This window comes from Mobula birostris, chromosome 3 (assembly GCF_030028105.1).
Source record: "Mobula birostris isolate sMobBir1 chromosome 3, sMobBir1.hap1, whole genome shotgun sequence".
Classification (NCBI taxonomy): Eukaryota; Metazoa; Chordata; class Chondrichthyes; order Myliobatiformes; family Myliobatidae; genus Mobula; species Mobula birostris.
The window spans coordinates 226,618,534-226,646,023 of NC_092372.1; the positions used below are offsets into that span (position 1 = coordinate 226,618,534).

Sequence of the window (27,490 nt, forward strand, 5' to 3'; positions counted from 1 at the left end):
AAACAAAGGTGCACTTTTCTTTTTAAACTGTGCTTTTTATGATCGTCAGACTGTACAGGACTCCATGAACAATAGGTACAGGATGCGTACTGCACCAGTGATCTTTTCAGTGTTTGGAGCAGCCGGCCGGGGCATCGAAGGAACCAGTGGATGAGCCGGAGAAGAAGAAGCCAGCGCTCGGGTCAGAGAAGGAGAAGCCAGCAGATGGGAGAAGGAGAAGCTGGCAGTCGGCCGGTGAAGGCTCGAAAGAGCTGACCTGAGTGCAAACCGTGTTACTACTGGCTACTCAAAGACATCGGCATTGGTGCTTGAAGGCAGTGTGCAGTGTTAGAGTGAGTAACTGTCTTGAACGTTTCTCTTGCGATCGCAGGACTCTGTTGGACATTGATAATGTAAGATGCCACAGGCCTGTTACCTTTGTTTGGTGGTGAGACAGGTGACGAGGCAGCAGCATGGTCTCGGTTGTAGCAAGGACTAGGCCTCAAGCTGTGCACTTGGCTGCTGCTGCAGCCCAGGTGAGAAGACCCTAGAGGCAGTGTAATGTGGCGTCCATGCTCGGTTGGGAGCTGGCCTCTCCCATCAGTGCTGCCCCCAATGTTCAATCAATGGAATGACAGGCTGGATTGCCAGGATCTGTACCATCATTGCATGCCTCTCAGGGACTTGGACTATATATGTGTTTTCTTGTGTAATGGTGTGTGTGTCCATTTTATTTTCTCTCCCGTTACCTTGAATGTATGTTATGCACCTTGGCCCAAGAAGAACACTGTCTTGTTTGGCCGTACGTATCCATGAATGGTTTGAATGATAATTAAACTTGATTTGATTTGAATTGATCTTTTGAGATACAGGATATGGGCTCTGTTTGTTGGCAAATATTTCTGGGAAACATGTTAGCTAATGTGTGGGAAGTGTAATGCAAAATTAAACAGGCATTACTTCTGTTACTCCATCAAAGTTCAAAGTACATTTATTATCAAATTACGTATACTATGTACAACCTTGAGGTTCATTTTCTTGCAGGCAGCCACAAAACAAAGTAACACAATAGAACCCATTAAAAAAAAACCTACATAACAAAGACTGTCAAACACCCAATGTGTGAAAAAGGAACTCATCCTCCAAACAATAAAAACACTAACAATTAAGACACAGAACATGAACCACAGAGTCTCCGAAGGTGAGTCCACAGCCACGTAGCCAATTCAGCGCTATGGTCAGTGAAGTCAGTCCAGAAGCCCGATTCTATAGCCACAGAGCAGTTCGTGATATCACCTCAGTGCTCAAGGAAGTGTTTATCAGCCATACATAGCTATCATTGTAATGTTGTTGAAGATCCTCTCACAATGTAGTTAGGCTGAAACTTTTTAAGCAGTTTTTATACAACTAGTGGTCAGGCTTTTCAGAGTCTGTCACTTGGCTATGTTTCTAGGCTAATATAAGGATCAGATTGTTTAATGGCAGTAGATTTCATTCTTGGTAGAAAGAATAAAGGCGTGGACTATTTTCCAAACAGGGAGAAAATTCAACAGTCAGAGGTACAAAGGGACTTAGGAGTCTTTGTGCAGGATTCCCTAAAGGTTAACTTGCTGGTTGAGTTGGTATTCATTTCGGGAGGACTAGAATACAAAAACAAGGATGTAATGCTGTGGCTTTATAAAGCATTGGTTAGGCTGCACTTGGAGTATGTGAGCAGCTTTGGGCCCCTTATCTAAGAAAAGATGTCTTCGCATTGCAGAGTGTCTAGACGATGTTCATGAGAATGATTCTGGGAATGAAATGGTTAATGTATGAGGAGTGTTTAATGGCTCTGGGCCCGTACTCACTGGAGTTTCGAAGAATGAGAATGTCTCATTGAAAACTACAGATTATTGAAAGGCCTAGATAGAGTAGACATGGAGAGGATGTTTCTTATAGTGGGGGAGTTTAGGAACAGAGGGCACAGTCTCAGAAAAGAGAGACATCCATTTAAAACAGAGATGAGGAGGAATTCAGAGTGTAGTGAATCTGTGGAATTCAGTGCCACAGATGGTCGTGGAGGCCAAGTCATTGGGTATATTTAAAGCAGAGTTTGATAAGTTCTTGTTTAGTCAGGGCGAAGGCTGAAGAATGGGGTTGAGGGGGATAATAAATCAGCCATGATGGAATGGTGGAGCAGGCCTATCTCTGCTACTGTTTTTAATGGTCTTATTCCCTAAACAATGTTTGTTGAACCAGATGGCTTTTAGTTTGGATATTGTAACCATTAGAGTTATGGTGTACTATCGCACAGAAACAGGCCCTTCAGCCCACACTGTATAATCTGTGCCCACCTGGTCTTCTGCATAATCCCATCTACCCATTGCCCTCCACACCTCTCTCATCCATGTACCCATCCAAACTTCCCTTCAATGTTACAATTGAACTTGCATCTACCACTTGTGCTGACAGCTCGATCTACACTTTCACCACCCTAAGGGGGGAAAAGCTTGCATTTCTTCCTTCATGATGCCACGATATTTTTTCAACTGGAGACGGAAGGCTGCTTTTCCTGACATTTCTGGGAACCAGGGATACCTCCATGTGCCACTTAAGATAAAATCAAATTGGATTTGCAGAATAAACATGACTGAATATATACGTTCCACCATCATGATTACAGCTACAGCCCACCGTCCTGCAGTGAAGATTAAAACAAGAGAACAGTATAAATTGCCCCTACAGAAAATATTCAGAGCAGCGCATTGTGCTCTATCCAAATTGAATTTGATCCTCATAAAGTGATAATAGGATTAAGATTGTCCAGCCGACCAATAATCCCAAATTTTGCAGAAGGAATAAAATCCAGGGATTTTTGCTCTTTGCTTCCATCATCTCTGGAATCTAAAGGAAAAAAGGAATAAAAAATAAGGATTTCCCCCTAGCAAACTTATTGGTAGAATTCTAGAACGTGATATGTTATTACACTGCATGCTGGCAATGGAATGAGCAGTGTTAAAGTTTAAGAGTCCTTAAATTCTGTTATTCCAGTATAAGAATTTTCTCACAACTGGTTGCACTTTCTGAGATCACGTTTCTTGGTTATCGTCTCACAATTTTGGTATCTCATAAGTACCTTGTAGAATTATTTAGTCAACGGTGCCTGTGGGTAGCTGGCAGACGGGGATGAAATGAGATGCTACAAGGTGATCAGTAAAAGAGGAAAAGGGCTGAAGAAGAAGAAATCTGATAGGACAGGACAGTGGACCATGGGGGAAAGGGAAGGAGGAGGGCCACCAGAGGGAGGAGGTGGACAGATGAGGAAAAGAGAAGGGGTGACGGGGAGCCAGAGTGAAGAATGGAAAAAGAAAGAAGGGGTAGGTGGAGAGGGCCCTACAGTTACTCCTACTAATGGACACAGACATTGGTGACCAATTAATTTTAAAACACGAAGCTCTCAAGAGATCCCACCATTGTGAGACAATAATCTATAAATGTGACAGTAGACATCTAGTTGCAAGAAAATTCTTAGACTGGAATAATAACTGACCTGGTTTCACCTATCATCTGCCAGCTTGTACTCCTTCCCCCTCCCCCATCCTATATTCTGGCTCCTGCCCCCTTCTTTTCCAGTCCTGATGAAGGGTCTCAGCCTGAAACATCAACTGTTTATTCTCCCCCCATTGATGCGGCCTGACTTGCTGAATTCCTCCGGCATTTTGTGTGTATTGCTCAAGGTTGCCAACATCTGCAGAACCTATTGTGTTTATGTTGTGCCCCCCCCCACCTGTTTCCTAATCTAATCTGCTCCACTGTGTGCATCTTTACAGTTTAACCCCCCTGTCTGGTCCTGTCCTCCTCCATCTTGCTATCTGCTCCTTGATGTACGACCTGGTTCAAAGTTCAAAGTAAATCTATTATTAACGTGCACATATGTCACCATGTACAACCCTGAGATTCATTTTCTTTTGGGCTTATTCAATAAATTGGTAGAATAATAACCATAACAGAATCAATGAAAGACTGCAACAACTTGGGCTTTCAACCATAATGCAAAAAAGCTGCAAAATACACAAAGACATAATCATAATAATAATAAGTAAGCAATAAATTTCGAGAATGTGAGATGGAGAGACCTTGGAAGTGAGCCTGCTGGTCGTGGGAACATTTCAATGAAGGGGTAACAGAAATTGAATGAAGTTGTACTCTTTGATATGAGGAGCCTGATTGTTCACGGGTTCATCTCCTCTTCAGTTCTTACTGGCCATTCACTGCTCTTCCTCACGAATTCAACTGCTGCAGCTCAACCTAATCCCAACCCTCACTTTCCACTCCCATAGTATCTGTTCAGATTTTATGGAAAATATGTCATATCTCCTTGACAAGTAGAACTATCACTTGGTGAGTGAACTTGCGGAAGTTGCGGTAAGGCAAGGGTTAACATAATATCCAGGCAAATATAGAGTACAGACACCTCAGGCAAGAAAGATCTTTGAAGAACATAGCTTCCCCTTGTACACCAGGGGTTTGGAGACAAAATAAGTGATCCAAGGCACACACAACAACGAAGGGACAATTGTTTGACTAACTTCAAAGTATCATCAGTTGTCAACTTGTAGTTCCTATTGACTTTTAACACCTGCATTGTGAATAGTGATTATTCTTCCAAATAAGGAATTAAAACATAAACAGTTTACCAAATTGTCAATATCTGTAATTGCTAGCCAGTTCTATATAAAAATACTATTTCTCTGTTCAAGATTCAGAACAGTGTGGTGACAGGACCCATGCTGTTAAAGTGTGGTTGACTCGTGAGTGTGCATGTGTTCTGGGTCCAGTTATTTTGTTTTATTATCAGAGATGACACAAGGAGTGACCAGATAGTTAAATTCAAGAGAATTGGAAAGAGTGGTGATGGACAAGGGGGGAGATTATAGCAGAGGGACTGAGATTAGGTTAAAGTAAGGCAAAATGTTAAAGAGAAAAAGTCCAAGGTTTATAAGGGACATGTAGGAGATGTAGATCCATGATTATTTGGAAGAAATAGAAAGGTATTTGTGGAAGAGAAAGACTGGAAGCAAGTATTGTCAGAAACAGAAACCCAATGTCAAGAAAAAAGGTAAGAGAAAGGCAAATATATTTCAGGTCAGAAAGGTGGGGAATCATAGCAGGACAGAAAGATCAAGCTCAGGAGAACAGACCGAAGCAGACATCAAAATCAAAAGTTTGGAGAATTCCCAGCAAACAGCAATAGTGGGGGAGTCAAGGACCAGAGGGCACAACCTCAGAATAGAGGGATGTCCATTTAGAACAGATAAGGAATTTCTTTAGCCAAAGGGTAGTGAATCTGTGGAATTTGTTGCCATAGATGTATGTGGTGCCAAGTCATTGAGTATATTTAAAGCAGAGCTTGATAGGTTCTTAACATAGAACATAGAATAGTACAGCACAGTACAGGCCCTTCGGCCCACAATGTTGTGCCGACCCTCAAACCCTGCCTCCCATATAAGCCCCCAACTTAAATTCCTCCATATACCTATACCTGATTAGGAAGGACATCAAAGGTTACGGGGAGAAGCTAGTTGAAGTTGAGAGGGATAATAAATCAGCCATGATGGAATGGCGGAGCACACTCAATGGCCTAGTTCTGCTTCTATGTCTTATGGTATTGTGGTCTTATATTGTTGGTGTATAGCAGTGAGGCAGAAATTGTAAACACAGAAGAAAGGAGTTCAGTCTAGTTACATTTTAATTTAATTACCTTCATTCATTTTTTGAGTAGTTCAGGTGATGTGTGATAGTGGAGAGGTATTAGAATGAGAAAATTGTTTAAACACATCTCATAGGGTAAAAAGCAAGATCAATGATTTTAATGATTTCTTTGACCTTTGACATTAATGCTATTTTGTTTTCCTTTTGCACTACCTGGCATGTTTTCTGATTTTATCCCAAAGTTACACAGGTTGATAGGATGGTTAAGGAGGCTTATGGCATGCTTGCCTTTATTAGTCAAGGCATTGAGTTTAAGAGTCAGAAAGTCATGTTACAGCTCTATAAAACTCTAGTTAGGACTCATCTGGAGTATTACAGACAGTTCTGGTCACCCCATTATAGACAGAATGTTGAGGCTTTGGAGAGGCTGTCGAAGAGGTTTACCAAGATGCCGTCTGGATTAGAAGGCAGGTACTTCATGGGAGGTTGGATAAACTTGGGTTGTTTTCTCTGGAGTGGTGGAAGCTGAGGGTGATGTAAGGGTTCCCAACCTGGAGTCCATGAACCCCTCGGTTAATGGTAGGGGTCCATGGCATAAAAAAGATTGGGAACCACTGTGACAGAGGTTTATAAAATTATGAGAGGCATAGACAGAGTAGACAAACACTGTCTTTTTCTCAGGGTTGAAAAGTCTAATACCAGAGGGTATACATTTAAAGTAAGAGGAGGTAATTTCAAAGGAGATGTGAAAGGCATGATTTTACACAGAGAGTGGTATCTGGAATGTGTTGCCTGGGGTGGAGGTTGAGGCAGATACATTAGGGACTTTAAAGAGATGTTTAGATAGTCACATGAATGTGAGGAAAGTGGAGCGATATGGACTTAATGTAGGCATAAGGGACTAGTTCAGTTGGTTATTTGATTACTAATGTGTTTGGTTTGGCACAACATTGCAGGCTGAAGGGCCTGCTCCTGTGCTGTACTGTACTATGTTCTATTGTATGTTCTAGTGCGATAGTGGTATTACTTACAGACTTAATTTTTAAGATTTGGTTCTTAAACCTGTGGGCTATAGTGAAGGACAAAAAGCCACTCCCCCTCCATCTAAAATTAATGCTTACATTTGCTACCCCAAGGACTGTTGGCAGTTTGTAGGTAGAGTGGAAATGGGGACAGCAGTTAGATCAACAACCTCTCTGCAGCACACTAGGTCTATCTTGCTGGGGTCATGAAGAGAATGACTGACACTGGAAAAATTGTGTGAACTTCCTCATCTTGAACCAAATTCCATATCTGGTTTGCAGCAGAATTTATATCCTGTATTTTGGTTAGTTAGGATATTTTAAGTAAATATATTCTTGATGTAGTAGAATAACACAGACAAAATGCTGGAGGAACTCAGCAGGTCAGCTAGCTTTAATGGAAATGAATAAACAGTCAAGTTTCAGGCTGAGGCCCTTCATCAGGTCCTGATTAGCCCAAAATGTCAACTCTTTACATATTGACTGGGATTGTAAAAGATCTGGATGGGAAAGATTTGTTAAGCGTATTCAGGAAAGTTTCCTTAATCATTACGTAGAAGTCCCAACTAGAAAGAGTGTAATACTAGATCTCCTGTTAGGGAATGAGACAGGGCAGGTGACAAAAGTTTGTATAGGAGAACACTTTGCGCCTTGCGATCATAATGCCATTAGATTTCAAGGTGAAGGATAGGTCTAGTTCTTGGATTGAGATTTGAAATTGGAGGAAGGCCAATCTTGATGGTATCAGAAAGGATCTGGGAAGTGGTTTGGAACGGACTGTTTTCTGGCAAAGGTGTACTTGGTAAGTGGGAGGCCTTCAAAAGAGTAATTTTGAGAGTACTGTACAGAGTTTATATGTTCCTGTCAGAATAAAAGGCAGGAATAACAGGTTTAGGGAGTCTTGGTTTTTAAGAGATAATGAGGCCCTGGTTAAAAGAAAGAAGGAGGCGTATAGCAGGCAGGAAGAAATGAGATTTGAGGGTATAAGAAATGCAAGAGATCACTTAGGAAGGAAATCAGGAGGGCTAAAAGAAGGCACGAGGTTGCCCTGGCAGTGGGTGAAGAAGAATCCTAAGGGCTTCTACAGATACATTAAGAGCAGAAGGATAGCAAGGAACAACTTGGGTCCTGTGGAATTTCAGAGTGGTAATCCATGTGTGGAGCCGAAAGAGATAGGGGAGATCTTAAATGATTTTTTTTCGCACGTGTATTTACTCAGGAGATAGACCAGAGTCTATAGATGTGAGGCAATGTGGCAGCGAGGTCTTGTCCCTACACAGATTACAGAGGAGGAGGTGTTTGCTGGCTTGGGGCAAATTAGGGTGTTGAGATCTTCAAGACCTGACAATATGTTCCCTTGGACCCTGGGAGAGGCCCTAGCAGAGATACTTTAAACATCCTTACCCACGGATGAGGTGCCAGAGAACTGGAGTATAGCTAATGTAGTTCCATTGTTTAAGAAAGGCTCTAAAGATAAACCAGGGAATTATAGGTCGATGAGTCTGACATCGATAGTGGCAAAGTTATTGGAAGGAATTCTAAGGGCCTGGATATTTGAGTATTTGGATAGACATGGACTGATCAGGGATAGTCAACGTAGCTTCGTGCTTGGTAAGTCATGTCTAACCAATCATAAAGTTTTTCGAGGAGGTTATCAGGAAGGTTAATGAAGGCAAGGTTGTGGATGATGTCTGCATAGACTTTAGCAAGGCCTTTGACATGAGAGGCTGGTCAGAAGGTTCAAGATGAGGTAGTAAATTGGATTAAGCATTGGGTTCACAGAAGAAGCCAGAGAGGTTGTAGATGGTTGCTTCTCTGACTAGATGCCTGGCTAGATGGTGCTTGGCCTATTGTTGTTTGTCATCTATATCAGCAATCTGCCTGATAAAGTGGAAAACTGGATCAGCAGATTTGTGGATGACAGCAAGTTTGGAGGTGTAATGGAAAGTGAGGAAGCTTGCAATAGGATTTGGGCTAGCTGGAAAAATGGGCTGAAAAATGGCAGATGGAATTAAATGCAAACAAGTGTGTGGTTTTGTCTTATGGGAGGACCAATCAGGGTAGGTTTTACATGGTGAGAGGTAGGGTATTGAGAAGAGTGGTAGCACAGAAAGATCTGAGAATGCAAATCCATAATTCCTTGAAAGCGGCTTCATAGTTAGATAAAGTCATAAAGAAAGCTTTTGGCACATTGGCCTTCATAAATCACTTTGTGGAGTACAGGAATTGGGATGTTATATTGAAATTATATAAGATGTCAATGAGACTTAATTTGGAGTACTATCTCCAGATTAATGGTTTGGCACAGACTAGATAGATCAAATGGGCTGCTTCTGTGCTGTAGTGTTCTATGACGCCTATGCTGTCTGACCTGCTGAGTTCCTCCAGCATTTTGTGTGTGTGTTACTCTGGATTTCCAGCATCTGCAGGATCTCTTATGGTTATTGATATAGTCCTAAGATTATTGACCATAATGGTGATTGTAAGTTCATGCTGCTGTAATTAATGTTAACTGGTCTGTACATTTAGTGTGTGCATTCTTACTTATACATGAACTCAAATCCAATTGTGACCAACAATAATCTTTAATACATTAAAATCAGAATCAGGTTTATCACTCCCTATGTCATGAAATTTGTTGTTTTACTCTTTGTTAACTTATTATTTTAATATTACTTCATGTGTTGCGTGTGAGTTATAAGTGCTGTGTTGTGCACCTTGATCTGGATGTTTTTCCATTTGGTAGTATACATGTGGACAGTGAATGACAATAAACTTGAACTAGTTTTACAGCAGCAATACGGTGCAAAACATAAAAAATAAATTAAGTTACAACAAGAAATATATAGAGAATAAATAAGTAGGGCAGACGAGAGGGAATAGTGGGGTGGTGTTCATGGACCATTTAGAAAGCTGATGGGAGAGGAGAAGAAGCTGTTCCTAAAACATAGAGTGTGTGGTACATAAATATACATGGACTGTGTGGCTAGGCACAGTTCAAATGCTATCGGTAAATTTGCTGACAACACAACTATTGCTGGCAGAATTTCAGATTGTGACAAGAAGCTGTACAAGAGCAAGGTAGATCAGCTGGTTGAGTGATGTTGCACTCAATGTCAGTAAGATTGTGGGCTTCAGAAAGGGTAAGACGAGGGAATGCACACCAGTTGTCATAGAGGGTTCAGAAGTGGAAGAGGTGAGCAATTTCAAGTTCCGGCGTGCCAACAACTTTGAAGATCTATCTTGGGCCCAACTTATTGATGAAGTTACAAAGAAAACATGACAGCGATTATATTTCAGTAGGAGTTTGAGGAGATTTGGTATTTCACCAAACACACTCACAAGTTTATACAGATGTACCATGGAAAGCATTCTAATTGGTTGCATCACCATCTGGTATGTGGGTGGTGGGGGGGCACTGCCCAGAATCAAAATACGTTGCAGAAAGTTGTAAGCGCATTCAGCCCCATCATGGGCATCAACCTCCCCAGCGTCTGGGATATCTTCAGGGAGTGATGCCTCAGAAAGGCAACGTCTATCATTAAGGACCCCCATACCCCCATCACCCAGAACATGCCCTCTTCATATTGCCACCATCAAGGAGGAGTTACAGGAGCATCTTACTTCAATTTATGGTTGTTGTTATTATGTATTATATTGTACTGCTGTCACATAACAACAAATTTCATGGCTTATGCCAGTGATATTAACCCTGATTGTGATTCAGATTCTGATATACGTACCATATCTGCAAGAGCCACATAAAGGAAGAGGCCCGTTGCTACAGTAAATATCCATTCTTGCACTATTTCATCTGTCGCAACACCTAGTGCTATGTATAGTCCAATAAAAGCGGTCAAGGCACTGCCAAAGTTCAGGAGAATGGCTTTCTTGACAGAAATTCCAGCGTGCAACAGAACTGCAAAATCACCTGAGGTAGAAAGGAAATCCATCTCATTATTATTGCCAAGAGCATCGCAGGAGCACACTGTCAGTGTTTTACACCCAATATTGTGAATGAGACCATACATCCGTAAATTCTGGAGCAACGGGGTAATACTGTTGTGTATTTAATATTTCTGTAATATTTGAATAATCTTGTGTATATATATATTGTTTCAGTGAGCATTCGTTTGTTTGAATAATTCATTATAGGTTACATGTCAAAATATGTGAATAACATACATCTATAATGCTACCACATAATACATGCACACCTCACTTAAAGTACACAAACTTCGATTCACATTTCAGACTCCTGTGTCTTCCTTTGAATTAATTTAATGTTTTGAAGTTACAAAACATAACAAATGTAATTCAAGAGAGTTGAAATTGGAGTTAATCAGTGAACTTGAATTATTCTGAAATCTACTGCCATCCCCAAAGTGTATTTGTATTCAGTGCACCTCCACTTCATCCGTAAAAAGCAGGATTTCCTTGTGGTCAACCATTTTAATTCCCATTCTGTCAGGTCGGTCCATTGACTCCCCTTCTGCTGTGATGAGACCACTCCCAGGTTGGAGGAGCAACTCATTATATTCTGTCTACATAGTCTCCAATCTGATGGCATGAACATCAATTTCTCTAACTTTGGGTAATTTTTTCCCCCATTCCCTCTTCTTCAATTGCCCACTCTGGCCTCTTATATCTTCTCTTCAACTGCCTGTCACCTCCCCCTGATGCCCACTCCTCCTTCCCTTTCTTCCGTGATCCACTCTCCTCTCCTATCAGACTCCTTCTTCTCCAGCCTTTTGCCTTTTCCACCTCTCACCTCCCAGCTTTGTGCTTCATCCCCGCCCTCCCCCACCCACCTGGCTTCACTTTCTAGCTTGCACTTCTTCCCCAACTCCACCTTCTTATTCTGGCATTTCCTCCTTCCTTTACAGTCCTGAAGAAGGGTCTCAGCTCAAAAAGTTGACTGTTTATTCATTACTATAGATGCTGCCTCACCTGCTACGTTCCTCCAGCATTTTGTGTGTGTGTAGCCTTAAGTTCTGTTGCTGTACTGTTTCCAATAGAGCATATAGAACTTCAGACCATGATGTTGCACCGACATACAACCTACTCTAAGGTCGATCAGACCCTTCCCTCCCACATAGCCCTTCCTTTTTCTATCACCCATGTGCCTATCTAAGAGTCTCTTAAATGTCCCTAATGTATTTGCTTCCACCACCACCACCACCACCCCAGCAGTGTGTTTTTACCCAACCACTGCTCTCTGTATAATAACTATACTTCTGACATCCCCCGTATACTTTCAGCCAATCATCTTAAAATTATGCCCCTTGTTATTAGTCACTTCCACTCTGGGATAGTCTCTAACAGTCCACTCAGTCTATGCCTCTTGTACACCTCTGCTGAGACTCCTTTCATCCTGTTTGCTCCAAACGGGATAATTCCAATATATCCACTTTAAACATTACTAATGTTTAGTGTTTAAATGGATAAGTTCAAAGGAGTTATGTCGTGCAATTTTTTTACATGGGGAGTGGTAGGTAGGTGCCTTGGAATGGGCTGTCAGGGTTAGTATTGGAGACGAATGCAATAGAGGCTTTCAAGAATGCAGAGAATGGACCTTGTGGAGGCAGAAGGGGCTTATTAGGCATTTAAATACTAGTTTAATTAATTCAGCACACCATTGTGGGTTGAAAAGCTTGTTCTTCTTCTGAACTGTTCTGTATTCTGCGTAGGTACGGCAGTGCAGTAAATACCAATTAGTGTAACGTTTTACAGTGCCAGCCAGCAATGAATAATCGAAATTCAATTTCCACTGCAGTCTGTAAGAATTTTCTCCTTGTGACCACGTGGTTTTGCTCTAGGCGCTCCAGTTTCCTCCCACATTCCAAAGACATACAGATTAGAGTTAGTTAGTCATGGGCATGCTATGCTGGTGCCAGAAGTGTGGCAACATTTGTAGTCTGTCCCAACACATCCTCAGACTGTGTTGGTCATTGACACAAGTGTTGCATTTCACTGTATATTTCAATGTTTCGATGTACTTGTGATAGATAAAGCTGATCTTTAAATACCTGAATCATAAACAAAGGGGTCCAAAATAACTCAGAGGAAACTTAAGGTCTTTGTGGACAGAAAAACATGTAAATTTTAATTTAGGTATTTTGCGGTGAAGGATAAACATCCAACTCCATAAAATATCTGTAGGAATAAATAATCAGAGCTGAAGTGTCATTTATCAGGGAGCATAAGCAACAAAATCAAATCTTACCCATTTCATGAGGAAGCTCATGACAGAAAACTGCAAGTGTTGTGGCGAGTCCTGTTTTCCAGGAGACAGAGAAAGCTGCTCCCAGAGCCAGCCCATCGGCAAAGTTATGGATCCCATCACCAATCACGATCATGTACGGAAGAACCCGCAAAGCTGTAGAAAAGGGAGGTTATTAAAGTTCTGCTGCGTTCACCAGCAACTTTGATGTGTGTTATTAAAATTGTGTTGTACTCATCAAGCAGTACAGTATGTTGATGTAATTCCTTTGAGTGTTGTCTAGCTGGTTCACTAGAACATAAAACAGTAACATGTATACAGAAGTGTGCTGGAGAAGGACTAGTAATGAAAAATCCCACCCATCCAGTTCATGGGCTGTTTGTCCCATTCTCATCAGGGAGAGAGGCTATATAACCTCTCATGACAGGACCACAAGACCCAAAAACAGTTACTTTCTCCAGGCAGTACCTCCACCCACTAACCCACCCCTCCACACCCCAACCACCACTACTTTATCATTTCCTGTCAGTCACCTTATGTAATGACACACCTGTGCCTAGTGTCATTTTATGGACATACAATCAATCTATATATATAAACTAACTTATGTATTTATATTTATTGTGTTTTTATTATTGTGTTCTTTATCTTATGGTTTTCTTTTGTGCTGCATCTGATCCAGAGTAACGATTCTTCTGTTCTCTGTTGCACTTGTGTTCTGGAAATGATATTAAACATCTGATGGGTCAAGGCATGAAGGGATACGGGGGGGGGGGGGGAGGCAGGAGATTTGGGCAGAGAGGAAAAATGGATCACCCATGATGAAATGGCGGTGCAAACTCAATGGGCCAAATGGCCTAATTCTGTTCCTATATCTTATGGTCTTATTTTTGAAGGGTATAGTACAGTACAGGCCCTTTGATCCATAATAGTATACTAACTTTTTAACCTACTTCAAAAAATCAATCTAACCCTTCTTTTCCCATGTAGCCCTTCATTTTACTTTCATCCATATGTCTATCTAAAAGTCTCTTAAATATTCCTGCTGTATCTGCCTCTGTCACCACCCTGGCAGCGTGTTCCACACACCATCAATCTTTGTGTAAGAAATCTACCTTTGACATCTTCCTAATACTTTCCTCAGACAGCTTAACACTATGGCCTTCATAATAGCCACTTATGTCCGGGGAAAGTGTATCTGGCTGTCTAGTCTATCTGTGCATTTTATCATCTTGTACACCTCTATAAGGTCATCTCCTATCCTCTTTTGCTCTAAAGAGAAAAGCCTTAGCTTGCTCAGTCTATCTTCATAAGATTTGCTCTTTAATCCACACAGCATCCTGGTAAATCTCCTCTGCACCCTCTGTAAAGATTCCACATCCTTCCTATAATTAAGTGACCTTTTTCAGTACAGATATTCTGTACTTCTATTTGGTAACTTCTACAGATGAGTGGTAGAAAATATACTGATTGGCTGCATCACAGCCTGATATGGAAATACCAAAGCCCTTGAATGGTAAAATCTACAAAAGGTAGTGGATATGGCACAGTCCCTCAGGAGTAAAGGTCTCCCCACCATTGAGCGCATCTACATGAGCGCTGTTGCATGAAAGCAGCAACCATCATCTGGCCCCACTATCTAGATCATGCTGTCTTCCCACTGCACTCATCAAGAAGAAGGTACAGGAACCCCAGGACCCACACCACCAGGTTCAGTAACCCCCCCCCCAACCATCAGGCTCCTGAACCAGAGGGGATAACTTACTCATCCCATTTCTGAACTGATTTGATAACCTATGGACCCACTTTCAAGGACTCTTCATCCATAGGTGTGTTGGTTGTTAACACAGCCAATGCATTTCACTGTACTTCTTGATGTACATGTGATAAGTTAATCTGAATCTGAATTTCCTTCTTGTTTATCCTTCTGTATCAGAATCAGATTTTTATGATGTGATATTTGTTGTTTTGCAACAGCAGTTCAATGCAAAGAAATAAAATTACCGTGAGTTATTAAAATATATAAATAGTTTTGATAAAATGGAATAATGAGATAATGTTCATGGATTCATGAACCATTTGCTAATCTGATGATGTTCTGAAAGAAGCTGCAGAATGTTGTAAATCTAGTCAGCTCCATCTTGGGCACTAGCCTACAAAGTACTCAGGACATCTTTAGGGAGCGGTGTCTTAGAAAGGCAGAGTCCATTATTAAAGACCTCCAGCACCCAGGGCATGCCCTTTTATCACTGTTACCATCAAGTAGGAGATACAAAAGCCTGAAGGCACACACTCAGCGATTCAGGAACAGCTTCTTCCCCTCTGCCATCCAATTCCTGAATGGACTTTGAAGCTTTGGACACTACCTCACTTTTTTAATATACAGTATTTCTGTTTTTGCACATTTTTAAATAATCTATTCAATATATGTAATTGATTTACTTGTTTATTTATTATTACATTTTATTTTATTTATTATTATTTTTTTCTCTCTGCTAGATTATGTATTGCATAGAACTGCTGCTGCTAAGTTAACAAATTTCACGTCACAATACCAGTGATAGTAAACCTGATTCTGATTCTGGAAGGGAAAAAGCTGTTTCTGGATCACTGAGTGTAGTTTTTCGACAGAACTTTGCAGTGATTTCACCTCAACTGCAGAGAGATTCTCAATGTGGCTGCAAGATGAATGAAATTCAGATCCATGATCTTCCCAATCCAACAAAATATGAGTATTTTTGATTACTTGAAGGCAAACATACCTTTTTTAGAGCGTTGACCAAAGTCGCCTTCTAAAGACAGATCAGAGGACATCTAAGCATGGAAACAGTAAGGAGATGATTAATTGTTATGTGCTGTGTGTTATGACATGGGTGATCATGGTATTTCCATGACCCTGATGGCTCTTGGCAAATTTTTCAACAGAAGTGGCTTGTCATTGCCTTTTTCTGGGCAACGTCTTTGCAAAATGGTTGACCCCAACAACTGTCAATACTTTTCAGGGATTGTCTGCCTGGCATCAGTGGTCACATAACCAGGAATTGTGATCTGCACCAGCTATTCATACAACCATCCACCACCTGGTCCTATGGCTTCGCGTGACCCTGATTGGAGGGCTAAGCAGGTGCTACACCTTGCCCAAGGGTGACCTGCAGGCTAGTGGAGAGAAGGAGCACCTTACACCTCCTTTGGTAGAGACGTATGTTCATCCAGTCACCCGACATGATTAATATCTGACTCAAATGCAAGAAAGGGGAGGGAAGGGCAAGAAATAAGAAGAATAAACACAAAAGATACTGCAAATGCTGGAAATCCAAAGCAACACATACAAAATGTGGCACCATAGGATAGCAATTAGTGTGACGCTTTTACATCTCCGGACGTCAGAGTTCAAACTGGTGTCCTCTGTAAGGAATTCGTATATCTTCCCCATGGAATGTGTGGGATTCCTCCGGGTGCTTCGGTTTCCTCCCTTGGTCCAAAGACGTACTGGTTAGTAGGTTTAATGGACATTGTAAGTTGTCCCATGATTAGTCTAGGGTTGCTGGTGGCACAGCTCAAAGGGCCCTAAGGGTCTATTCCACACTCGCTCTAAGTAATAAGTCAAAAAATGCTGGAGGATCTCAGCAGGTATGGCAGCATGTATAAAGAGGAATAAACAGTTGATGTTTCGGGTTGAGACCATCAGAAATAAGTAGAAGAAGTAAAATTTGAAAATAAGAAAGACTGGTAGAAAAATCAAGAGAAAATTCTGTGATTCATGCTGAAGTTCAAATCTATGAGAATCTCTACAATCTTCTTTATCTACCCCACACCTCAATCAGTTTTACTGTTTGTGATTCAGTCCATATTCCTGATGCCTCCAGAACAAACTAGAGACTTTCTGGTCTGGACAGTAAATGCAACACCAACAGACACCAAGATGAAGTCCTCCATTACTTGCTTGAAAGGGTGGCACGCAGGATAAAGCAGTGAGTGGGAGTCCTAATGGAAGAATTTTTGTCTTAATCCTAATTTATTGACATGATCTGGTTGTCAATGGCATTTATTGTGTATTCCTAATTGCACCCCAATCTGGAAAAGGGTGAAGTGATTCAACTTTTGGAAGGTTGAATATGAAGGCAGATTACAGGGTTAATGGCAGGATTCTTAACAGTGTGGAGGAACAGAGGAATCTTGGAGTCCACATCCATGGATCTCTCAAAGTTGCCATGCAGGTTAATAGGGTGGTTAAGGAAGTGTGTGGTGTGTTGGCCTATATTAGTCGGGGGATTGAGTTCGAGAGCTGTGAGGTAATGCTGTAGCTCTATAAAACCCTGGTTAGTCCACACTTGAAATATTGTGTTCAGGTCTGACCTCCTTATATGAAGGAAATGGAAGTTTTAGAGAGAGTGCAGAGAAGATTTACTAGGATGTAGCTGGACTAGAGAGCATGTCTTACAAGGACTGGTTGAGTGAGCTAGGACTTTCTCTTTGGAGCCTAGGAGGATGAGAGATGATATGATAGAGGTGTACAAGATGATAAGAGGCACAGATTGAATGGATGCCCAGAAACTTTTTCCCAGAGTGGAAGAGGGCACAACTTTGTGGGCTAAAGGGCCTGTATTGTGCTGTAAGTTTTCTATGTTTCTAAAATTTTAAGGTGATTAGAGGCAAGTATAGAGGGCTATACTTTGAGGTAAGTTTTTTTCCACAGAGTGTGGTGGGTGCATTGAACGTGTTGCCGGGGTGGTGGGAGAGGCAGATACATTTGGGACGTTTAAGAGACTGTTAGATAGGAACATGGATGACAGAAAAACAGAGGGTTATGTATGGGAGGGAAGGATTAGATTGATCTCAGAGTAGGTTAAAAGATCGGCACGGCACTGTGGGCCAAAGGGCCTGTGCAGTGCTGTGCTTTTCTCCTGTGTTCTAAACTAGGAATCAAAAATTTCTATGGATGTGGAATCATAATTTTACCTGATCGGCTGGCAGATAGCCTTTCCTTATGGACACTAGTGAGTAGATGAGCTTTATAATAAGCCATCATTATCATATTCACCACTACGGATGCTCAGCTTTCAATTCCAGATTTATTGGGGTGTTTGAATTTAAATTCCCCAGCTGCTGTAGGAGAACTTACTCTCACGTTCTGAGATCAACAGTCTGGATCTTAGTTCAGTAATTTAACCACTGGGCTATCGGTGGTGTTGGATTAGACACCACCGTATTTTCTTTGTAGTTTAAGAATTGATTACCTACTTGTATTTCATGTAACTACTTCTGTTTAGTATGCTTTCTAGTGGCCATAGAATGTGTACACAGTTGTTCAGTGTACCCCATAGTGGTTATAGTCCTTTGTATAATTCTGGACAGCTTTGGAAGCTTCTCTGGTGCTTCTTTGAATAGTGGCTATCTGATTTCTGCAAATTTGAATGGAACATTTCTTACCTGTGGAGTATAAAAAGAGCTAAACACGCACTGCCACCATCTTTTTCTTCTTTCTGCTTCCCTCTCCCTTCACTCACTAGCCTATGCTCCCGTTACTGTCTGTTTCAACTGTCTTTGTGCTCAATAAAATAATTGTGAAGCAACAAGTTTGGTGCCTTTTTCCTGACTTCTGAAAGAATCTTGCATCAAAACATCAGAATCCAACAGTGGTGAAAGGAAAGTCTCATCAACCAAATTGTGCAACACAACTCTGAGACCCTTCCTCCCACAAGCAGCCTCGAAACAAAGATGCACAATGGAGCTCATTAAAAGAAAACATCAAACACCCAATGTGTGAAAAAAAGAACAAATCATGCAGTCAAAAAAAAACGAGTGTATAATACACTGAGTATTGAAGATCAAACTGCAGAGGCCTCAATACAGTGTTCAATTTAGTTCAGTTCAGTTTAGCACTGTGTGATTGACTGCAGCTCGTGCCTAAGTGGCCCAATCAAATCGCACAAAATAGCAATAAAAATGAATCGTAAACACAAAATACTCTGCAGATGCTGGGGTCAAAGCAACACTCACAACACACTGGAGGAACTCAGCAGGTCGCGCAGCATCCTCCTGTCTCCCCACCCTCCCCCCCACCTTCTTTATAGGGCCTCCGCCCCTTCCCTCTTCAGTCCTGATGAAGAGTTCCGGCCCAAAACGTTGACTGATTGATTCCACAGATGCTGCCTGACCTGCTGAGTTCCTCCAGCGTGTTGTGAGTGTAGCAATAAAAATGAATAACCAGAAACCAAAAACACATATAACATGAACTGTAAAATCCTCCAAAAGCAAGTGCACACTTACCAGTTCAACTTGGGATGTTGTCTGTATTTTCTTCTGATTCTTTTTAAATGCTTGCAGTGCCAACTCATGGTCACAGTGGTGATGGCCCTTTTCATCCGGCAACTAGAAACACGAATGACATCATTTGCAATCACTTAATCAATGCGGCAGTGTTTATTCTTGTAAATATTGTGATAAATTTATATGTCTCTTGTGAATGCTGTTTGTATGATGCTCTGTGCTTGCCATGTGCTACAGAAAATGTTCATAGCATTCATCAGGCTGAAAGAGTAATAAATTAATATTTCAGGTTTTAGAGTGAGACAGTTAGTTTTATGTTGATGGAGAGGACAAAGTGAATGTCTCTGATGGGACAAAGATAATAGTTGCCCTAGTGATACATGCAGAGCTAATCTGTTGATAGAATTGATCTGGGACTGTACTCTCCGGCTCTTAGGAGAATGAAGGGGTGACTCATTGTAATCTACCAAATATTCAAAGGTGTAGGTAGAGTGGACTTGGAGAGTTTAGTGGGTGAGTCTAGGACCAGAGAACACAACCTAAAAATCGAGGGATGTCCACGTAGAAGAGAGATAGGGAGGAATTTTTTTAGCCACATGGTGAAAGTGTGGAATTCATTGTCACAGATGGCTGAGGAGGCCGTCACTGAGTACACTTAAAGTGGAGGTTGATAAGTTCTTGATTAGTTAGCGCATCAAAAGTTATGGGGAGAAGGCGGGAGAATGGGTTTGATAGGGATAATAAGTCAGCCATGTTGGAATGGCGGAGCAGACTCGATGGGTCAAATAGCCTAATTTTGCTCCTGTGTCTTCTAGAATAATAAGAGTAACTTGAGGAAGAGAGGAAACAAAGACAATGAAAAGCTGTGAGCTGCAGATGAGAAGACATTCAGGGGGGTAAATGTCTTGTACCTCCCTGAATCAGATTTTCAATCATTGACATAAATAATGCAAATTTGTTTTATGGCAAACAGTACAGGGCAAAGGCCTTTCAATTTTATACGTTGAAAATTCATGTGCAAAGGTATGGAAGAAAAGTAGAATTGGATAGTTAGCCTTTACATATGTTATGTATTCTTTATTGAAATAAAACAACTTACATCATCTTTTATGAATATTCCAAATAGCTTTTCCATCACGAAAAAAGCATAGATGCCTCCTAGAACAGCCATCAGCTTCCAGATGTGAGGGGCTGGGGTGTGTTCAACACTATTCTCATGAGAGTGCAAGCCAAGAAACTAGAAAGAAACAGGTAAAGCAATCTTCCTTTAAGTACATATCATGAAAACAGGACATTCAGGCCATCAAGTCAATATTTCTCACCATCCTCTTCAAACCTCATTAAACTGTTTCTCCTCCTTTGGTCTTACTGTTCACTTTAACACTTTAAACTACTTTTTTATAATGCTGTTTACATTGAAAATATATGCTAGTATTTATGTATTTATGCATGTTTTATTTATTTATTGAGATACAGCACGGAATAAGCCCTTTGAGCCACACTGCCCAGCAAATCCCCTGATTTAACCGCAGCCTAATCACGGGACAATTTACAATAACCAATTAACCTACCTACCCATATGTCTTTGGACTGTGGGAGGAAACCAGAGCACCCATGCAGTCATTGGGAGAATGTACAAGCTCCTTACATGAACATAATGAGAGCAACCAATTAAAGAGGAATTACTCAGATGTACACTGTTAATACTTACATACTGACACTGCATCATTCCCATTACAGAGTCAAGTGAAAGCTTCCCCATAGGCAGCAAGCAAATAAAGTTAATTCGTTTTCAATATATAAAATGTAGGGGTGTATGGGGTGTCTAGGGAAGGGCAGCACCTCTGGTGAAGGGGCTTGTTGTGTCCATTCTGGAGCAGCTTACTCGCCTTTGGTCCCCACTGGACACTCAGCTCTCACCTGTTGCTCCGAGTAGCTGTTTGCATGACAGAGTGGCCACAGCCCGGTACAGTATTTCAACAGGTGGGTTAAACCAGGTGAGGGTAGCTGGCAGGCGTCATATCCCTTAAGATGGGGACGTGCCTGTTAGCTCCAGCGGACTGGGCGGATGTGATGAACAGTGAGATACAACGGCCAGGAAGTCAGTTCTGCAAAGCTCTGTGGAGAACAAAGGGTAGGTCAGCTGGTGAGATTCTGCATGGGGAGTTCAGGGAGTTGGGTGCTAAGTTAAAGGGCAGGACCTCCAGGATTGTGATCGCAGGATTGCTACCTGTGCCATGTGCTAGCAAGGCCAGAACTAGGAAGATTATACAGTTTAATTTGTGGCTAAGGAGTTGCTGTAGGGAGAGAGGGCATAAGAATTTTAGATCCCTGTGCTCTCTTCCAGGGAAAGTTTGCACCTGAACCGGAGGGAGACTAATATTCTTGTGGGAAGGTTTGTTACCACGGTGGGGTTTAAATAAGAGTTGCAGGGAGATGGGAACCAGAGCGCCGGAACAGTTAGTGGAGAGGTTGTGGAGGCAGATGTTGGTAAGACTTCAGACTAAATTAGGAATCAAAAGGTTGAGCATGGTGTGACTAGTATCCTGAGTTGCATATATTTCAATGCAAGAAGTATCGTAGAAAAGGCAGATAACAGTGCTGAAGATAAGGTAGCTGGTTTACAAACAGAAGCAATGTGCAGTGAGGAGAGGCTATTGATAGGGCAAAATGCAGTCAACAGGATGAGCTACAATGTAAAAGGCGGGCAAGACTGAAAAGGGTGAATATAAGGCTGAAGGCGTTGTATCCGAGTGTGCACAGTATACGAAATAAGGTAGATGAACTTGCAGCACAGTTGCAGATTGGCAGGTATGATGTTGTAGGCATCACAGAATAGAATCATGGCTGAAAGATTATAGCTGGGAGCTTAACGTCCAAGGATACACATTGTATCAAAAGAATAGGCAGGAAGATCGAGGGGGTGGCGTTGCTCTGTTGGTAAAAAACAAAATCAAATCATTAGAAAGATATGTTACAGGTATGGAAGATATTGAATCATTGTGGGTAGAACTAAGGAACTGTAAGTGTAAAAAGGCCCAGATGGGAGTTGTATACAGACTCCCCCCCCCCAAAGAGTAGTTAGGATGTGGTGTACAAATTACAATGGGGGATAGAAAATACATGCCAAAAGGGCAATGTTACAATAGTCATGGGTGAATTCAATATGCAGGTAGATAGGGAAAATCAGGTTGATGCTGGATTCCAGAAGGGGGAATTTCTAGAGTGTCTTTGAGGTGGCTTTTTAGAGCAGCTCATGGTAGAGCCCACTAGGGGATCAGCAATTATAGATTGGGTAATGTACAATTGACCAAAATTGATCAGAGAGCTTAAGGTCCAATGTTCAGGACATTTACAAAGACAGGTGTGAAAAAAGAGCCCGAAGGATCATTGGGGACCCGAGTCACCCCAACCACAATCTATTCCAGCTGCTACCATCTGGGAAACAGCACCACATCATAAAAGCCAGGACCAACAGGTTCCGGGACAACTTCTTCCACCAGGCCATCAAACTGATTAACTCATGCTAATTTGAGTGTATTTCTATGTTACATTGGCTATTCTATTTATTATGAATTATTATAAATTACTATGATTGCACATTGCACATTTAGATGGAGACAACGTAAAGATTTTTACTCCTCATGTATGCAATGGATGTAAGAAATAAAGTCAATTCAATTCATTTCAATTCATTTTGGGGCAAGTGATCATAACATGATTGAATTCACCCTGAAATTTCAGATGGAGAAGCTAAAGTCAAATGTATCAGTATTACAGTAGAATAAAGACAACTATGAGGCATGAGAGCGGAGTTGGCCAGAATTGATTGGAAAAGAACACTGGCAGGGATGACAGCAGAGCAGCAATGTCTGGAATTTCTGGAAGCAAATCAGAAGGCACAGGATATATGCATCCCACAGAAGAAGAAGTACTCTGTAGGAAAGATGGCACAACCATGGCTAACAAGAGAAGTCAGAGCCAACATAAAAGGGAGGACATATAATAGAGCAAAATTTAGTGGGAAGTTAGAGGATTGGGAAACTTTTAAAAGCCAACAGATGGCAACTAAAAAGTCATTAATAAGGTAAAGATGGAATACGAAAGTAAGCTAGTCAATAATATTAAAGAGGATACCAAAAGTTTCTTCAGGTACATAAAGTATAAAGGAGAGGTAAGAGTGGATGTCAGACCACTGGAAAATAGTGCTGGAGAGGTATTAATGGGGGACAATGAAATGGCGGCCCAACTGAATAAGTATTTTGCATCAGTCTTCACTGTGGAAGACACTAGCAGTATGGTGGAAGTTCCAGGTGTCAGGGAGCATGCAATGCATGAAGTTACCAGAAGTAGAGAGAAGGCTCTTGGGGAACTGCAAGGTCTGAAGGTCGATAAGTCACCTGGACTAGATGGTTGAAGAGATCACCAAGGCATTAGTAATGATCTTTCAAGAATCACTAGATTCTGGAAAACTGGAAAATTGCAAACGTCACTCCAGTCTTCAAGAAGGAAAAGAGGCAGAAGAAAGGAAACTATAGACCAGTTAGTCTGACCTCTGATTGGGAAGATGTTGGAGTCGATTATTAAGGATGAGGTCTCAGGATACTTGGAGGTACATGATAAAATAGGCCGTAGTCAGCATGGTTTCCTGAAGGAAAAATCTTGCCTGGCAAATCTGTTGGAATTCTTTGAAGAAGTGAAAAGCAGGATAGACAAAGGAGGGGCAGGTAGTTTTGAGGATGTAGAGAGGCTGCAGAAGGACCTAGACAGATTAGGAGAATGGGCAGAATATGGCAGATGGAACACAGTGTCGGGAAATGTATGGTCATGCACTTCGTTCAAAGAAATGAAAGGGTTGACTATTTTTTTAAATGGAGAGAAAATACAAAAAACTGAGGTGAAAAGGGACTTGGAACCCCTTGTGCAGGATTCCCTACAGGTTAATTTGCAGGTTGAGTCTGTGGTGAGGAAAGCAAAATGCAATATTAGCATTCTTTTCAAGAGGTCTAGAATTTAAAAACAAGGATGTAATGTTGAGACTTTATAAAGCATTGTTGAGGCCTCGCAGTATTGTGAGCAATTTTGGGTCCTTTATCTTAGACAGGATGTGTTCAAATTGGAAAGGGTTCAAAGGAGGTTCGCAAAAATGATTCCAGATTGAATAGCTTGTCATATGTATTCACTAGAATTCAGAAGAATGAGGGGCGACCTCATAGAAACCTACCAAATAGTGAAAGGCCCTGATAGAGTGGATGTGGAGAGGATGTTTCCTATGGTGGGATGGTCCGACTAGAGGACACAGCCTCAGAATAGAGGGGCGTTTGTTTAGAATGGAAATGAGGAGGAATTTCTTTAGCCAGAGAATGGTCTGGAATTTGTTGCTGCGAGGGGCAGTGGAGTCCATGTCTTTATGTACATTTAATGCAGAGGTTGATAGATTCTTGTTTGGTCAGGGCATGAAGGGATACTGGAGAAGGCAGGAGATTGGGGCTGAGAGGAACTTTGGATCAGTCATGATGAAATGGCGGACCAGACTCCGTGGGGCAAATGGCCGAGTTCTGCTCGTCTTATGGACATGACGAGGTACAAAAGATATCATTGTCATCCACTGCAACCAAGGAAGACCCCAGTTGTGATGGCTGGAACTAGACTTCCAAAGTCAAGGGGAAGTGGAACTGCCCAGTGCAACAGCTTTTCTGCTTTAAAACCCCCGCGCAGGTTTACTGTCATTATCAGGCGTGATGGACAACCAACACCACCATATCAAACGTTATGAGAGAATAAAGTTGAAGTGTGCTCACCTTGGGTATGAGATGTAACACTGCATCGCCGGTTAGTGACCCCACAGCCAGGCTTATAAAGCCCTGAATGACGTATTGGTAAGCATTGTTGCAGCTGGTGAATAGAACAATTATGATCCCAAGCACCGCACAAAGACTGATAATGAATGTTGCAATCGATCCATAAATAAATTCTGGAAAACAGTTAAAGTTGAAATAAAAGCAAGTAAATTTATTTTCAAAGCAGGTATCTATCACCATACACTGCCTTGCCTTTCATTTTCTTGCTGGCGTTTACAGGAAATTATTTTTCTTTATTGATTATTCAGCATTTAGGACACCTTCAAAAGGTGATGTCTCAAGAAGGCGGCATCTGTCATTAAGGACGTTGATCACCCAGGACATGTCCTCTTCACATTGCTATCATAAAGGTGGAGCTATAGAATCCTAATGGTATAGGATGATGATAGAACAGGGATGGCTGAAGTTTCTTGGAATAGTTCACAAGGTGCAGGATAGATATGTCCCACAGAGGAAGAAGTTCTCAAATGGTAGGGGTAGGCAACTGTGGCTGACAAAGGAAGTTAAAGACTGCATAAAAGCCAAGAAAAGGGCATATAATGTAGCAAAAGTGTAATGGGAAGTTGGATGATTGGGAAGCTTTTAAAATCTAACAAAAGACTACTAAAAAAACCATAAGAAGGGAAGAAATGAAATATGAGGGCAGACTAGCCAATAATATCAAGCAGGATACCAAAAGTTTTTTCAGTTATGTAAAGAGTAAAAGGAAGGTGAGAGTTGATATTGGACCACTGGAAAATGAAGCTGTGGTAGTAATGGGGGACAAAGAAATAGCAGATGAACTTAATGGGTACTTTGCATCTTGCTTCACTGTGGAAGACACTAGCAGTGTGCCAGAGGTCCATGAGTGTCAGGGAGCAGGAATGAGTCCCGTTGCTATTACAAAGGAAAAAGTGCTAGGCAAACTCAATGATCTTAAGGTGGATAAGTCACCTGTACCAGATGGACTACATCCCAGAGTCCTGAGAGAGGTTGCTGTAGAGATAACAGATGCATTGGTCATGATCTTTCAAGAATCACTTGATTCTGGCATGGTCCCAGAGGACTGGAAGGTTGCAAATGTCACTCCGCTCTTTAAGAAAGGAGGAAGGCAAAAGAAAGGAAATTATGGGCCAGTTAGCCTAATCTCAGTGGTTGCGAAAATGTCGGAGTCTATTACTGAAGATGAGGTTTTGAGGTACTTGGAGACTAATGATAAAGTAAGTCAAAGTCAGCATGGTTTCAGTAAAGGGATATCTTGCCTGATTAGATATGGCAAAGTTATTTCCTATGGTAGGGGATTCTAGGACAAGAGGGCATGACTTCAGGATTGAAGGACGTCCATTTAGAACTGAGATGTGGAGAAATTACTTTAGTCAGACGGTGGTAAATCTGTGGAATTTGTTGCCACGAACGTCTGTGGAGGCCAAGCCATTGGGTGTATTTCAGGCAGAGATAGATAGGTTCTTGATTAGCCAGGGCATCAAAGGGTATGGGGTGAAGACAGGGGAGTGGGGATGACTGGAAGAATTAGATCAGCCCATGATTGAATGGTGGAACAGATTTGATGGGCTGAATGGCCTACTTCTGCTCCTATATCTTATGGTCTTAAATCTGTTAAGAGTTCTTTGAAGAAGTAATAAGCAGGGTGGACAAAGGAGAGGCAGTGGATGTTATTTACTTGGATTTTCAGAAGGCATTTGATAAGGTGCCACACATGAGGTTGCTTAATAAGATAAAAATTCTATGGCGTTACAGGAAAGATACTGACATGGATAGTGGAATGGCTGACAGGCAGGAGGCAGCGAGTGGGAATAAGAGGGGCCTTTTCTGGTTGGTGTTTCTTAGGAGTCAGTATTGGGACCACTACTTTTTACATTGTCAATGATTTAGATAATGGAATTGATGGCTTTGTGGAAAGTTTGCAGATGATATGAAGATAGGTGGAGAAGTAGTTAGTGCTGAGGAAGCAATGTGATTGCAGCAGGACAGACAGATTGGAAGAATGGGCTAAAAATGGAATACAGTGTTGGGAAGCATATGATAATGTATTTTGGTAAAAGGAACAATAGTTCAGACTATTATCTAAATGGGGAGAAGGTTCAAAAATCAGGAGTTCAGAGGGACCTAGGAGACCGTGTGCAACATAAGAACGAAATAGAAGCAGGAGTAGGCCATCTGGCCCATTGAGCCTGCTCTGCCATTCAATAAGATCATGGCTAATCTGACCATTGACTCAGCTCCACCTACCTGCCTGTTCTCCATAACTCTTACTTCCCCTACTATGCAAAAATCTGTCCAACCTTGTCTTAAATACATTTACTGAGGTAGCCTCCACTGCTTCATTGGGCAGAGAATTCCACAGATTTACTATTCTCTGGGAAAAGCAGTTCCTCCTCATCTCCATCCTAAATCTACTCCCCCAAATCTTGAGGCTATGTCCTGTAGTTTTAGTCTTACCTACC

At 41.5% G+C, this 27,490-nt stretch overlaps 1 protein-coding gene across 1 annotated transcript in view; it reads right to left on the reverse strand.

Moving 5' to 3' along the window:
- Window positions 1–952: 952 nt before the first annotated feature.
- The window catches only part of slc39a4 (solute carrier family 39 member 4), a 62,733-nt gene continuing 36,195 nt past the window's right edge, over window positions 953–27,490 (reverse strand). Inside the window, exons 6-12 of the mRNA XM_072252089.1 lie at window positions 24,987–25,159; window positions 20,285–20,422; window positions 19,186–19,287; window positions 15,678–15,729; window positions 12,919–13,071; window positions 10,436–10,623; window positions 953–2,862 (exon numbers count right to left, since the gene is read on the reverse strand). Coding sequence (XP_072108190.1) covers window positions 2,731–2,862; window positions 10,436–10,623; window positions 12,919–13,071; window positions 15,678–15,729; window positions 19,186–19,287; window positions 20,285–20,422; window positions 24,987–25,159 — 938 coding nt within the window. The 3' untranslated portion in view covers window positions 953–2,730. The remainder of the gene's footprint in view (window positions 2,863–10,435; window positions 10,624–12,918; window positions 13,072–15,677; window positions 15,730–19,185; window positions 19,288–20,284; window positions 20,423–24,986; window positions 25,160–27,490) is intronic.